A 13,170-nucleotide genomic window follows, 5' to 3' on the forward strand; every position below is an offset into this window, starting at 1 on the left:
TTACTCATAAAAACCACTTGGAGTACTTGATAAAAATACAGAGCCCCGGGTCAGCCTCTTGAGGAATCTAGTCTGTTGGTCTGGGGTGGTGCCCTGGAATCTGTATTTTAACAAGTCCTCGAAGCCTAGATTCAATCTCAGCTCTGTAGTCTGGGAAACATAAAATGTTAGGCAAATTGCAGACTCTCTGAGCCTCAGTTTCCTCCCGTGTAGAAAGGGGATAAGAGCAATCTAGGGGGTTGTGAGAATTCGGAGAATAACGTGTAGAACGCCCTCCACGATGCCCGGGGCACAGCGTCCTTTCGTCTCCAACGCCTTAGTCACTCTGGCATAAAAATCTTGGACTGACTTTGTTCTTTTTCCAGCTTCTTGAACTGAATCTTTATTTCATTTTTTAAAACTTGTTTTTATTAATTTTTCATTTTTTTGAAATATAAGACGCTGTAAGTTTTTCTGAGCACAGCTATAACTGTACCTGATAGATATTCTCTTTTATGTTATTTTCAATTGTTATAGTTTTAATTACCTCGTTGATCCAGGAGTTTCTAAAGACTATTTCTCAGTTTTCAGATGAGTCAGTTCTCCAGGTTATGCTTCTGTTTCTGACTTATTGCAATCAGATATTGTGGTTGCGACAGTACCTCTCTGTGAAAAGGATTAAGGCTTCTTTTGTGGTTTCTAGATATGTTTCATAAAGATAAAAGTGTGTATTTTCTATTTGTAGAGACAGATTTATACAAGCTGTTGATTTTGTCATTCTAATATTCTTCATCCTCACTTGTTATTTGGGTATTTTTCAGTGTTTTCTAAACTGGAATCATTAAAAATCTCACCTTTGTGATTTTTTCCCCCATATCCATGTATCAAGTATACTGCCACTGAACACATTTATTCTAAAAGGAAACCAATGTCATTTGTCCTTTCAGTTCAACATGAATATGAGTATAACACAGGGCATTATAGGCCCTGAAATATTTGAGAATGAACATGTTATGGGCTGAGTTGTATCCCCCCAAAATTTGTATGTTGAGTCCCTAACCTCAGGTTGTGACTGTATTTGGAGATGGGGCCTTTAAAGATTTTTTTTTTCCTTTTTCTACCAAGTACCCTCAGTACATAGTTGTGTATTTTTACTTGTGGGTCCTTCTAGTTGTGGCATGTGGGACGATGCTTCAGTGTGGCCTGACGAGTGGTGCCATGTCTGTGCCCAGGATCCAAACCGGCGAAACCCTGGGCTGCCGAAACAGAGCACATGAACTTAACCACTCGGCCACGAGGCCGGCCGAGATAGGGCCTTTAAAGAGGTGACTAAGGTTAAATGAGAGCATTTGGGTGGGGCCCTAATTCAACAGAACTAGCATCCTTGTAAGAGGGAGAGGCCCAGCGGGAAGGCCACATGAGGACACGGTGAGAAGGCAGCCGTCAGCAAACCGAGGAGAGAGGTCTCAGAAGAAACTGAACTTGCCGATCCCTTTCTCTCAAACCTCCAGCCTCCAGAACGGTGAGGAAATAAGCTTTTGTTGTTTTGTTGGTGTTTTGATATGGCAGCCCTAGCAAACCAACACACAATGAACAAACGAGTGGTTCCCTTCCCAGGGGAGACCTCGCCCAGAGACCAGGAGTGCTCCCTAGGACTCAGCCCCCACGCAGCCTGCCCGCTGGGGATATGGCCTTGCTGGAGACTCACACGGCAAGATCTGCCTGGACACTCACGGAGCTCAGACCTCACACTCTGCTGGGGGACATACGGGTCAGGGACCCCCTAGGCAGCAGCGGTGACCCTTGCCCCCGGTCCTGCTGGAGAGACAAGCCTTCCTCCTGTTTCTAGATCCTGTTTCTAGACCCGCAGCCCCTAAATCACCTGCCATTCCCTCCAGGCCAACAAATGAGCCGCGTTTCAGGTGTGTTTTGCTCAACTGCCCAGCTGGAAGTTGGGGACTGTGCCGAGGCTGCCATCTCCCCATCTCCTCTTGTCACTCAGAGTCGTTTTTGGAAGACTAGACTTTCCCGTGTTTTCCAACCACCCAGCTCTCAGAACAACTCCAAGCACACAGTAGGAACTTTACATGTAATTGTGGAATGAATGAGCATACTGCCGAGTTCCACCCATTTTATTGTTCTTTCTCCCCGTAATAGCCATCCCCTCATCTTTCCCGTGGCAACTGCCCCTTTTCAGCTTTCCTTTATCTCTTGCTCTGACTTGCAACTGCCTACAAATTCATTTCTCCAACCCTCCTTTCCAGTCTTTATTCTGACCCAACAGCGTAGTAATACCAGTCAGTGTCCCCATATGCTTACTCTAAGTGCTTTACGTGTACCAAATCATTTAACCCTCACAGCCCTACCAGGAAGGTACAATTAAGTAATATTCCCATTCTGCAGATGAGGAAACTGAGGCAAGGCGAGGTTGAGCACAGGTAACCTGGCCAAGAGGAGGCAGAGCTGCGATCCAAACCTGTGTTGCCCAGTCTGGAACGGGGTCGGACGTCAGTCTGCCCAAAGCCCAGCGGTCCATCAGTTGTGCAGGGCCGGGATCAGGGTGAGGCGAGCGAGGAGCCGAGCGTGCGGAAGGTAATTCTCAGAGTTGTGCAAGGACCGATCCTGCTCTTACACGACCCTGAGTGTGCATGCCTCCCTTGCCTCACCCCGGTCACCCCTGAATGACGTCTGAAAGCGTCGGCCTGCCATTTGGGCCCTTCTACGGGCTGCTTACAACACCCTCTCCCCCTTTCCATAGCTCTCTCATTTTGTTGCCAGGTCTTGTCTGCCTGGAATGTCCTTTCCCCATCCCATGTTTATGGATCTAAAACCTGCCATCCTTTGTCACAAAAAGGACCCCCAGCAGACCTTCTCGCCCTGCTCTGTTCCCTTGGGGGCAGCTGCTGGTTTCTGGAAGAGCTTTTCTCATTTCTGTCTGCACTCGCCCTGGGGGCCTCTGCATTCTTAGGACTTTAAACCTCCTCTCTGGGCTGATGCTCTGACATGTAGCTCTCTATCGTAAGCTGCTTTCTGGAACCCCAGACTCACGTGGCCAACTCCCTCCTCAACATTCTACTCAGATGTTTAACCGCATCTCAAACTCAGCACCCAAAACTCGAGCTTCTGACATTCCCCTGGAACCTGGTCCTCCTCCCACCGTTTTCCCATCTCAGTGACATGGCACCTCCAGCCTCGATCCTTGCAGCTGTTCAAGGCCCAAATGTTGGAGTCATCCTTGACTTCTCTCTCTCCCCGACCCCACATCCAATCATACTATATCCTGTGGGTTCTACTCTCAAATTACGTTATCATGTCTACTGCTGCCACCTGGGACTAAGACATCCTCTTCTTGCCCCTGGATTACTGCAGTAACCTCCGCCATGGGCTCCCACCTGCGGCCCTGCCCAAAGCCTCAGGCTGCCCCCCACCAGCCAGCAGAGCGCTCCTGACAATCTGTCAGTGGGATCACCCCTCCTCTGCTCAGAGCCCTCCGATGGCTCCCAGCAGTGCCGGATCCCATTATAACCAAGGTCCCGCATGTTCTTGGCACTTACCATCCAACAACATTCTGTATAATTTACTTATTCATGTCGTTTTTGCCTGTTTCCCTCACATGTAACCTAAGTCCCTTGAGGACAAGGATTTTCAATGTTTTCTTCACTGCCGAACTCTCCTCCCTACGAGGGTCCCTGGTGCACAGTATTGGTTGAAGAAATGAAGGAGTAAGTATTTATGGACACTCACCCCCTACTGCCTGATCATACACACCTTCAGAGTGAGGTCTGTGTTTGTACTAGTCAGACTTCTCTACAGAAACAGAACCAATAGTGTGTGTGTATATATATGAAGAGATTTATTATAAGGAATTGGCTCATGCAATTATGGAGGCTGAGTCGTCCCACGCTCTGCCATCTGGAGACTCAGAAAAGCCGGGAGTGTAATTTAGTCCAAGTCTGAATGCCTGAGAAGCGGGAGTGCCGAGGGCAAGAAGATTGATGTCCCAGCTTATCACTCAGGTAGGAAAAGCCAAATTCTTCCGTCCTCCACCTTTTTGTGCTATTCAGGCCCTCAGTGGATTGGATGATGCCCACCCACAGTGAAGAGGGCAAACCTCTTTACCGAGGCCACTGATTCAAGTGCTAATTTCATTCAGAAACCCTCACAGACCCACCCAGAAATACATTAGCTCAATATCTGGGCATCCCGTGATCCCACACATAAATTACCCATCACCGTGTTTATTCACTTTGTATCCTCTGTGCCTTGAATGTAAGGGGCATCCATAATTTTGTTTGACTCTTCACTCATTTAGCAAACACCCAACCAGGGTGTTTGCTTATGCAATGATTAGGCAGGCTCTGCCTCATTTTCCTGATGTACAAGGTATCCCCATCGCACAGGCAGGGAAGGCAATATTAAAAGCCCCCGATCTGATGCCTCCCTTCAGGTCAGTCAGCATACACGTCCTGCATCCCTACTGTGTGCCTACCATGGGGCCAAGGACCTATCTGTTGGCTTATCAGAGTCAACACACGCTTTCTTGCCCTTCAGTTTCACTGGAGTCAAGACTGTGCTTACATGGCTGAGTGCTTTTAAGTATGTGAAGAATCTACAAAGGAGATGGTGGCAGGCACAAAGCAGCATCGTGTTGTGGAAGAGCAGAGTTGGAAGCCAGGACGCTTCTGGTCCCACTCTTAGCTGTCTAGCCTCGACCTTGATGTTGGTGAGGCAGCTGCACCCGTCTAGCCCTCAGTTTCTGCATCCGTAAATGGACTTGGAGGAGCCGACCTCCTTTTCCAATCTCAAATGTCATGAAACAGTGCCTGAGAGACGACGGCTGACTAAGGTTGTTCAGTGGTGGGATGACACTCAGAGACGGCCAGGAGACCCAGGAACACCCCAGTCCTGCTCTGCTCAGCTCCTCGTGACTCTCAGGAGTGACCAGAGGACAACGTATGGTGTCCATGTCACAGGACGTTAGCAGGAAAGGTTGTGCAGTAAAACCTTACTTCCTTGCAGTGGAATTTCAAATTGAATTTTTTTAAAAAGCTCCTTTTTCTAAATAAAATCTTACGAAACGTTAGAAGTTGAGAGCTCTGATTTAAAGTGGGTTTAAGGGAAGAGGACCTGGCCTGCTTGTTCTGTGACCACCCTCTCCAACTCCCACATATTCATTCTCAATTGCTGTGTCACAAATTACCCACAACTTTGTGCATGCTTGGTCCAATCCTAGATCTCACGTCAAGGATGGAACCACGGTGGGTGATGTCAGGAAAGGCCTTCTGTGTACTCTCTGTTAGTCTGGTCTCCCAGCTCCGCAGGTGAAACCTTGACAGACACACTCCTGTTCCCTAGCAATCCGCTAGTTCTCTGAGCTGCCCCTCCCGCCCTTGTAAGGCTGTTTGAATGAACTACTGAGTAGATGCAAAGGAAAATTTGTAAAAAAAATATATATATAATGATACAACCAGTGCACAAGTCCACCACTCAGGTTGAGAAAGAAACCTTTAGGTCCCAGGGCCCCCTTCCCGACTCCCTCCTCCGTTCTGTCCCTTCATATGTAACCACCAGCTCAAACTCCACATTCTTCATTTTGAATTTTCATTCTCATTTCTCCCTTATGATTTCACCCCAAGTGTATCTCTAAACACATATATATATATTGCTGTTTTGCCTGTTTATGCATACAAGAGAATCACACCACACACATTCCTTTGTGACTTTTTCACTCAACACTGTTTCTTAGTCCGACCCATCCCGTTATGTGTCTTTTGCTCCTATAGTCTTCAGTTACATGAATACACAATTCACGGGTCCATTCTTGTCCCGATGGATACTTGGGTCGTTTCCAGGTTTTGTTTGTCCCATGACTACCAGTGCCACGGACATTCCCATACATGTCATTTGGTGCACAGATGCACATTTGTGCTGGGTGTGTATCTAAGAATGGAAGAGCCAGGCCACAGCATGCGTTTAAGTTTACTGGGTGATATCAAATTGTTTTCCAAAGTGATTGTATGAATTTACACTCTTGCCAGCAATAAGTAAGTGTTCCATTTGCTCCACATCTTCACCAACATTTGATACTGTCAGACACTTATTAATATTTGCAATGTAGCAGGTATCAAACGGTACCTCACAGCAGTTCACCTTGCATTTCTCCTCCTTGGTGAGGTTGACCATTTTTGTTTATGTCCTTTCTATTTTCATCAACATTTGAACCAAAGGCTCCTGACATAAGAGGAGGAGATTAACAGGCTCCCTAAGTGCCCATCTCTGATAGGTCCTGATCCAAATGGTGAGGCTCTCCTGCCAATCCACTGACAGGAACCCTTAAATGCCTCTGCATGCACTTGTAGGCCTTGTGCTAGAAGCTGCGGGGCACACCCAGGTGAAGAATACTAATTATCTAGAGGTGGAGACAGACACATTTACCTGTCTCCATGTAGAGAAATTCAAAGCGCTCTAAAGAAAATAGACTACCATGGAGTGTAGGCAGAGAGAATCCTGGTTGGAGGGAATCAAGAGCAGAGAGGTTAGGAGTAGAGTGTATTTAGGGCAGAGAGTAGGTGTGGCCAGAATGGGCAAGTGAAAACAGAGGTCAGAGGTGCAGGTGACAGGCCCAGTGGTTGGCAGGGGACTATGGGCCTATTTAGAGGCCTTTGGAATCACCCAAGGGCTTGGAACAAGAGAAGTTTGAGCATAAAATCTTGGCTATAGTGTAGAAATAAACTGGCAGTGGAAAGATCAGTTACGAAGAGTACTAAAACACTCAGAAGAGGTATTTATTAATTGTTCCAACAACAGTGCTCGATGCCATGTGAAAAATGCTGAGTCCCAGGAATGGACTCGGCAGCCCTGAGCGCTCCATTTGCCAGTACCGAGTGGGAGGCAGTGTGGCAAGGTGGCTAAGAGGCTGGGCCTTTGAAGACAGAGACCTAAGCTCTGGGCTCAGAACTTGCTACACCGCTAATTAACTGTGTAATTCTGAGCAAGGAAGCCTAATTACAGCCTGTTTCTCCACCTATGAATGCGCACAGGAACACTTCCTGATGGGTCGTCAGAAGGATGAAGGCAGCCAGTGAGCGTCGAGTCAGCACCTGGCACGTGCTGCAGTAAACCCACACGTGGCTATTACTGTTAGCACTCTGCAATTACTCAGGACAGAATGGAAACGTATTTGGGGAAAGTTTTTGGTAAGGATTAACACAAAATAGGAGTTTCTGCTTAACAACTTTTGCATAAGGAAATTAAGTGCGTGTGAGCCAACAGTATGAGCATGACCATCAACATTACTGTAACTATGTACTGAACACCTGCCAGGTGCCTGATACAGCCAGGCGCTGGGAACGGTGATGACCGGTCTATCCACACCCAGACCGCTCGGCCCACAGAGGCTGGAAGGATTACACACCCTCCGAGTGCTGCGTGGGGAAATGCAGGAATGCAGCCACGGGGTTACAAAGAGCTGGGGCCCAGAGTGAGCTTGACTAGAGTGGGGTGGTTTTGTCACTTTAAAGACCATGACTGACAAGTCAAATTAGGAGAAGCTGACCAATGGAATTTAAAAAGCCAACACCACTAAAATGTAAACCTCAGCAGATCCCGGCCAGGCCTGAGCACACGGCTCACTGAAGCTCACAGCAGCTAGTCCTAACTGTGCACACAGGCCCTGCAGCCTCTGGGGCACTCGCACGAAGGACCCCAAGGCCGCCGTGCAGGAAGAGGGCACACAGGATGGATAGTAATACCTTTTAATGTTTCACATTAGAGGTTTTTTCCAGAAGATTTATAACAAAAACATAGAATTTAGTATGAGTTTCGATACACTGGGCAATTACAGAACCTAAACAGGACAACTTCATCAAGTACAATCCTTCCTGTGGGGGCAGAACCTCCATCCCACCAAGAGAGAATCACAACATGATTGGGCATGACCATCTCAGACCGCCTATTCTTCCAATTTCAGAGATTGGCAGACTTGGAGAAAAAACAAATTAAAAAAATAAATAAAACTGAACACGGTCGACTGCCTCAGCTCCCCTCTCCGTTCTCCTTTTCCCATTTTCTTCACACAACCAGATGGGACGAGGGCGTGAGGCGGAGGGAGCCCTGTGGCTCAGGGCTGGGTGCTCTGCTGACTAAATGCCAGCAGATGTGTGAGCTCCCTGAGGTGGCCAAGAAATGGACTCGGAATCAACCACTCGGTGCAGGTGTCGTAGCTGAGGAATACGAGCGGAGAGAGGGGAGGGAAAGGGAGCCAGAGAACTGCCGGTGGGAGGCCCAGGTGCACACACACATTTCAAATCCAACTTCTATAATGAGAAGACGGCCTAAATACAATCCTTAGTCAGTACACTTACACAGAAATACATAACTGCGGAGTTAACACCTCTTTGTAATAATACAAGTTGGAATGCTAATGGAGGGTAAACAGTTCTGCAGAATTCTACCGGGCACAGTCCTTCATTCAACAGAAAAAGTCAAAATCATTCGGCTTCTACAAGAAAATCCTTCACATCCACCTGTGTTCAAAAATAATAATAACTTATGATATTAACAGCTTCCTTAAAAAGATAATTACTACAAAAGAGTTAAATCATAAGTATGGAAAGACCTATTTTCCTATGAATGCAGTTCTTAGGAAGGGAGAGAGATATAACACATGTGAAAAATAAAGCTGTGATGGGTGTGTTTTTAGCTTAAAGCTAAAGCTATCAAAAAAAGAGTTTTAAACAAGTTGAGTGTTTTGCATTACAAAGGATCTCAGCTTACTGAGACCAGCACACAATGAATAAATAAAGACCCTGACTGTTTTTCTCCATTTAAGGTGTACCTCTGCCTCCAGGACAAATAATGGTGGAAACCACACCATCCTGCCAGGTTCCAGAGAGTGGACTGTTACTTCAAAGAGGCTGGCCGAGTAGTCATTTCCTTTCCTAAAGAGAACTAAAAATCATCAGTGATGTAGCACATGGGGACAAATTTGGCCAGAGTGAACCATACATTTCTTTGCTTTGGACACAGAACTCACTAGGTGAGACGCTAGGTGAGAACTCACTAGCTCGGTGAAGCAGAGCAGCACACCTGATCCTCGGACAGTTCTCCTTCGTGGGACAAGCCCACGTGGCCTCCAAGGAAGCCAAATCGCGCCTTTCGAGCAACTAGGCACCTTATTTGCAGACTCTAGCCATGACTTGCTTTTGGACAAAAATTGACTACTAACATTTTTCATCTCTGGTATCATTAACACCTTAGAGAGATAAGAAAAGAATAATCAACATTAGAAAGCTTGACAATGAGACTAAGAAGACCCACAAAGGGGAGGTCATGCTAAAACTGCTTTGACAGCTGTTCCATCACCGCCCACCGCATGGGCTTTGAGGCCAGTGACTTCATGGACGCATCCCTTCGATGCACTGCCGAGTGCCAGTTTAGAGTCGTCACGGTGACCCCAGTGTGATGCTGCCTGCCTTGCATTCACCACCTCCTACCCATGAGATCCAAGGAGGCCCTGGCTGGTGTGAGCACAGATCATGCAGATGCCAAAGCCCAAGAAGCTTCTTGAAAACTTCGCCTTGGATTTGGGCAAGGAAACATCAGTGGTGTGGAGTCCTGGCGACAGCATCCACACTGGGGCTTAACCTCAGCAGCCAGTCTGGAGGATGTTTCCCCCTGAGCGCTTGGTCACCGACAGTGTTGTGAATATCTGTGGGGAAGAGGAAGCAAGAGATTTTCAGACACCTGAGCAAACGAGTTAACAGTGGGCAGTTCAGATAACACCATAAGTATTAAGAATGACTTAGGTGACTACTTACAATGAATCAAACAGAGAAGTAATATGAGCAAGGATATCCTCAATTTCTCCAGAGGATAAAAGGGGAAAAACATTTTAAAACCAAGGTGAGAGAGAAGAAAATTCAGGTTATATCTAATGAAGAACTTTATTAGCATGAGGGTAATTAAAACAATTCAATCGGTTACCCAGGTTGCCAAATCCCTACAAGAAATGCATCATGAACTATTTTGGATACGCAGGAAGGTATAAAGTACAGTATTACCAACACCACGTGCCCACCCAGCTCAGGGAGCTTTATGAGTACGGTTAGAGCCCCACGTGTGCCCCTCCCTGATCACCTTCTTCCTCCCTGCCCCCAACTGGTGCTTACCATTCCCATGCATTTCTTCCTGCATTTCTTTTGTAGGTTTTTAGAAACTTTACATGTAAATGGCAAGATGGTTATGTACTCTTCTGCTACTTGCTTTCTTGGCTCAAATACTCTATTTCTGTAATTCACCCATTTATGGATACCAATAGCTCTAATTCTTCCACTTTTCGCTGAGCAGTATTCAATTACTATAGTATATTATACCATATATAGTATCCATACTATATACTATAGTATTTATTACGCAAATAGTGACTATATTATGAATTACATATCCAGGTTCCTTTTGCAGGCGATCCAAGCTATTGCTAATATGCCATTTGCAATATGCTCTGTGACATGCCAGTACGTCTCCTCACACCCAGAGCTAGAGGTACAATTGCTGGGTTGGAGGGTCAGCTGGATTTCTAAGGTGCCCAACCAGCCGACACTGCCATGTGCAGTGACTGACAAGGTCTCCTTATTTCACATCCTCGCAAACACTCGGTGCTTGTGGACTTGGAGCCTTATCATCTTCAGGCAGCTTTGACTTGCTACCACTGAAGACTGCCTCTACAAAAAACAATGGTTCTTGAACTTTACAGTCCGTTCACATTGATTAAAATACCTGGAAACTACAGTGATTCTGATTTGGCAGATCTAGGGTAGGGCCGAGGAATCTCATTTTTAGCAGAAGTCCCAAGTGATTCTAATGCAGGCTGTCCAAAGTCCACGTATTAAAATTTCTTATGCAAAGCAACACCAGAGTAGACACCGCACTGTGAATTTCTGGCAAAATCCCTAGCCTGGAAGTCTACAGCGTGGGAAAGCTCTGTAGTCTCAGCAAGCCGGAAGCCTGCAGCTCTCCTGCAGTCCATCAGTAACTCTCTCATCCAGAGGGCTCCTTGCCTGCTCACTTTACACTGCCTTGCTGGAGAATTTCTCACTGTGCATCTCACCTACCTTTTAATTCATTCCTCCTCCTGTTTCCTTTAGGGTGCTCTTTCCAGTCTCCTTTTGTGGCCATTCCTCAGCCATGGCATAGAGGGGTGCTCAAGCACCGATGTCCCCAGTCCTTGGGGTGGCCACAGCCCCTGGGCTGGCTGTAGACCCAGCTGCCTGATCTATGTACTCCAATGTGCTGCAGCAATCTCGCCCTTTCCACATGGGGATGACACGAACGAGGCCAGGAAGCAGTGCCCAGGGTTGCACTCTCAGCTCTCCCTCTGGATACTCTCCTATCACAGTGTCTCAATCAGTCAACTGCCCCCGTTCAGGCAGGTGAATGCGTAACCTCTCCAGCCAGTGTGTCTCTCCTTACCACCAAGAAGGCCTAGCACACACCCCTTCTTGGATGACACTTCAAACTTAACACGTCCAGAACTGAAGCCTTTATCTTCCTGAAGCCAGTTCCTCTCAGTGAATGGCATCGCCACTACTTGCTTGCCCAGGCAACCAAGAATTAATCCTTAATTCTTCTATCTCCATTACTGCTGATATGTAATCAATTACTAAGTCTTATATATTTTGCTTCTTTTCTGTCAAATCTGATGTTTCTTTTTATTAACACTGACACCAGGTTCAGGTCTTTATAATTCTGACTGAACTATTCTAAGATTCTTGTTAGTATCCAAAACACAGAGTGCCTTCACCTCCCTGTGATGACCTTCCATATGGTCCACACATTACACACTGCTGCCCTACTGGACGTGGACGTGAGGGCCAGGGGCTTGCTCTAACCAAGGACACGTGTGGCACTGTGCTGCATCACTGCTGAACAGAAGCCCTGGGCACCAAGGCGTGCTTTCCAACATCTCCTTCCCTCTGCCACCTAGCTAGCAGTGCCCAGGGAGAGGCTGCCCCGTCAGCCTGGTCCTGGAGCGAAGATGATATAGAAAGCCGAGCGGCAGCTGATCCACGATGAGCACAGAGCACCAGCAAGGAAGAAAACTTTGTTTCTATAGGCAAAAAACCAAAACCAACACCCAAAGTGTTCATCTGTGTTGCTGAGACATGCAAACATCCAAGGGCTTTGTGTTCAATCAATTAAATTTAGAAACAAATTTGGTTACTGAGTACAATTAAGACTTCTATCCAAACCCTGCTGCTCACACTGGGTAAGCTGTGGGTAAGTGGCAGGATTCCGGAGAATCCATCTGCCCTGCGCTACCCAGGCCGACCTTCTCAAGCCGTCGAGTTGTCTCACTGAGACTGGAAGTCACGGCTTATTAGGGAGAGTCCCCGGCGGAGGCAAGACTCACGCAGCGCCTGTAGCCTGGTTGGCACACCTGGACAAGCTTCTGGGTCAGTCGCCCCTTTGACTCCTGAGAAATAACTGGTTTCCTGATTTTTTAATACATAGAGGAAAGCGCACAAGAAGTCAAGGCCACTTTGACTAACTTACGCGGGTCAAAGACTCAGGAACAGCATCAAAACTACTTTTGAATAAAGGGAAAGTACTTTTGTGTAAAGAAGGTACATAACTGAGAAAGGCCCTGGTCCATTCTAGCCTTGAAGAAGCAACCAAGCCTTTTTCCTTCCCATATACCAACATATCATCAACACCTTAAGAAATTCAGAGCCAATAATGGCCAACATCCGAAGACATTATAAATATGAGGCCAGAAGAAAAGAGGAACAACTCACATCAAAAAAAAAAACAGTTATGAGAAAAGAGGTTTATCTTTGTTAGCAAAGATACGTAAAAATCCTTGAAACAGTTATCCCTTTTATACATTACTATAGAAAAAATACACTTACACTGAATTTGCAACATTTTCATTAGCACTCAAACTCAATGCTGACGACACTGTAAACTAGTACAATTCTTTTGAAAAGCAATAAAATTCCTTTGTTTAAAAAAAAGTGTGACTGTGGATGAGGACAGAAAGACAATATGCGGTAATGAAAATAGCTGTGTTAGGACGATGATGATATGGGCAATTTAAAATACCATCAAACATGCTCTTTTCAATTTTTATAAAGGAAGAAAAATAAACAGCCAGGGAATACATTAAAACAAATTTCAGGCTTGTGAATTTCA

At 46.3% G+C, this 13,170-nt stretch overlaps 1 protein-coding gene across 6 annotated transcripts in view; it reads right to left on the minus strand.

Moving 5' to 3' along the window:
• Nucleotides 1-7,717: 7,717 nt before the first annotated feature.
• Nucleotides 7,718-13,170, minus strand: part of TXNRD1 (thioredoxin reductase 1) — a 64,716-nt gene continuing 59,263 nt past the window's right edge. For all 6 annotated transcript variants that reach the window (XM_046646065.1, XM_046646068.1, XM_046646069.1 and 3 more), the window contains one exon: nucleotides 7,718-9,688. In XM_046646065.1, coding sequence (XP_046502021.1) covers nucleotides 9,626-9,688 — 63 coding nt within the window. In that variant the 3' untranslated portion in view covers nucleotides 7,718-9,625. The remainder of the gene's footprint in view (nucleotides 9,689-13,170) is intronic.

This window comes from Equus quagga, chromosome 19 (genome assembly GCF_021613505.1).
Source record: "Equus quagga isolate Etosha38 chromosome 19, UCLA_HA_Equagga_1.0, whole genome shotgun sequence".
Classification (NCBI taxonomy): Eukaryota; Metazoa; Chordata; class Mammalia; order Perissodactyla; family Equidae; genus Equus; species Equus quagga.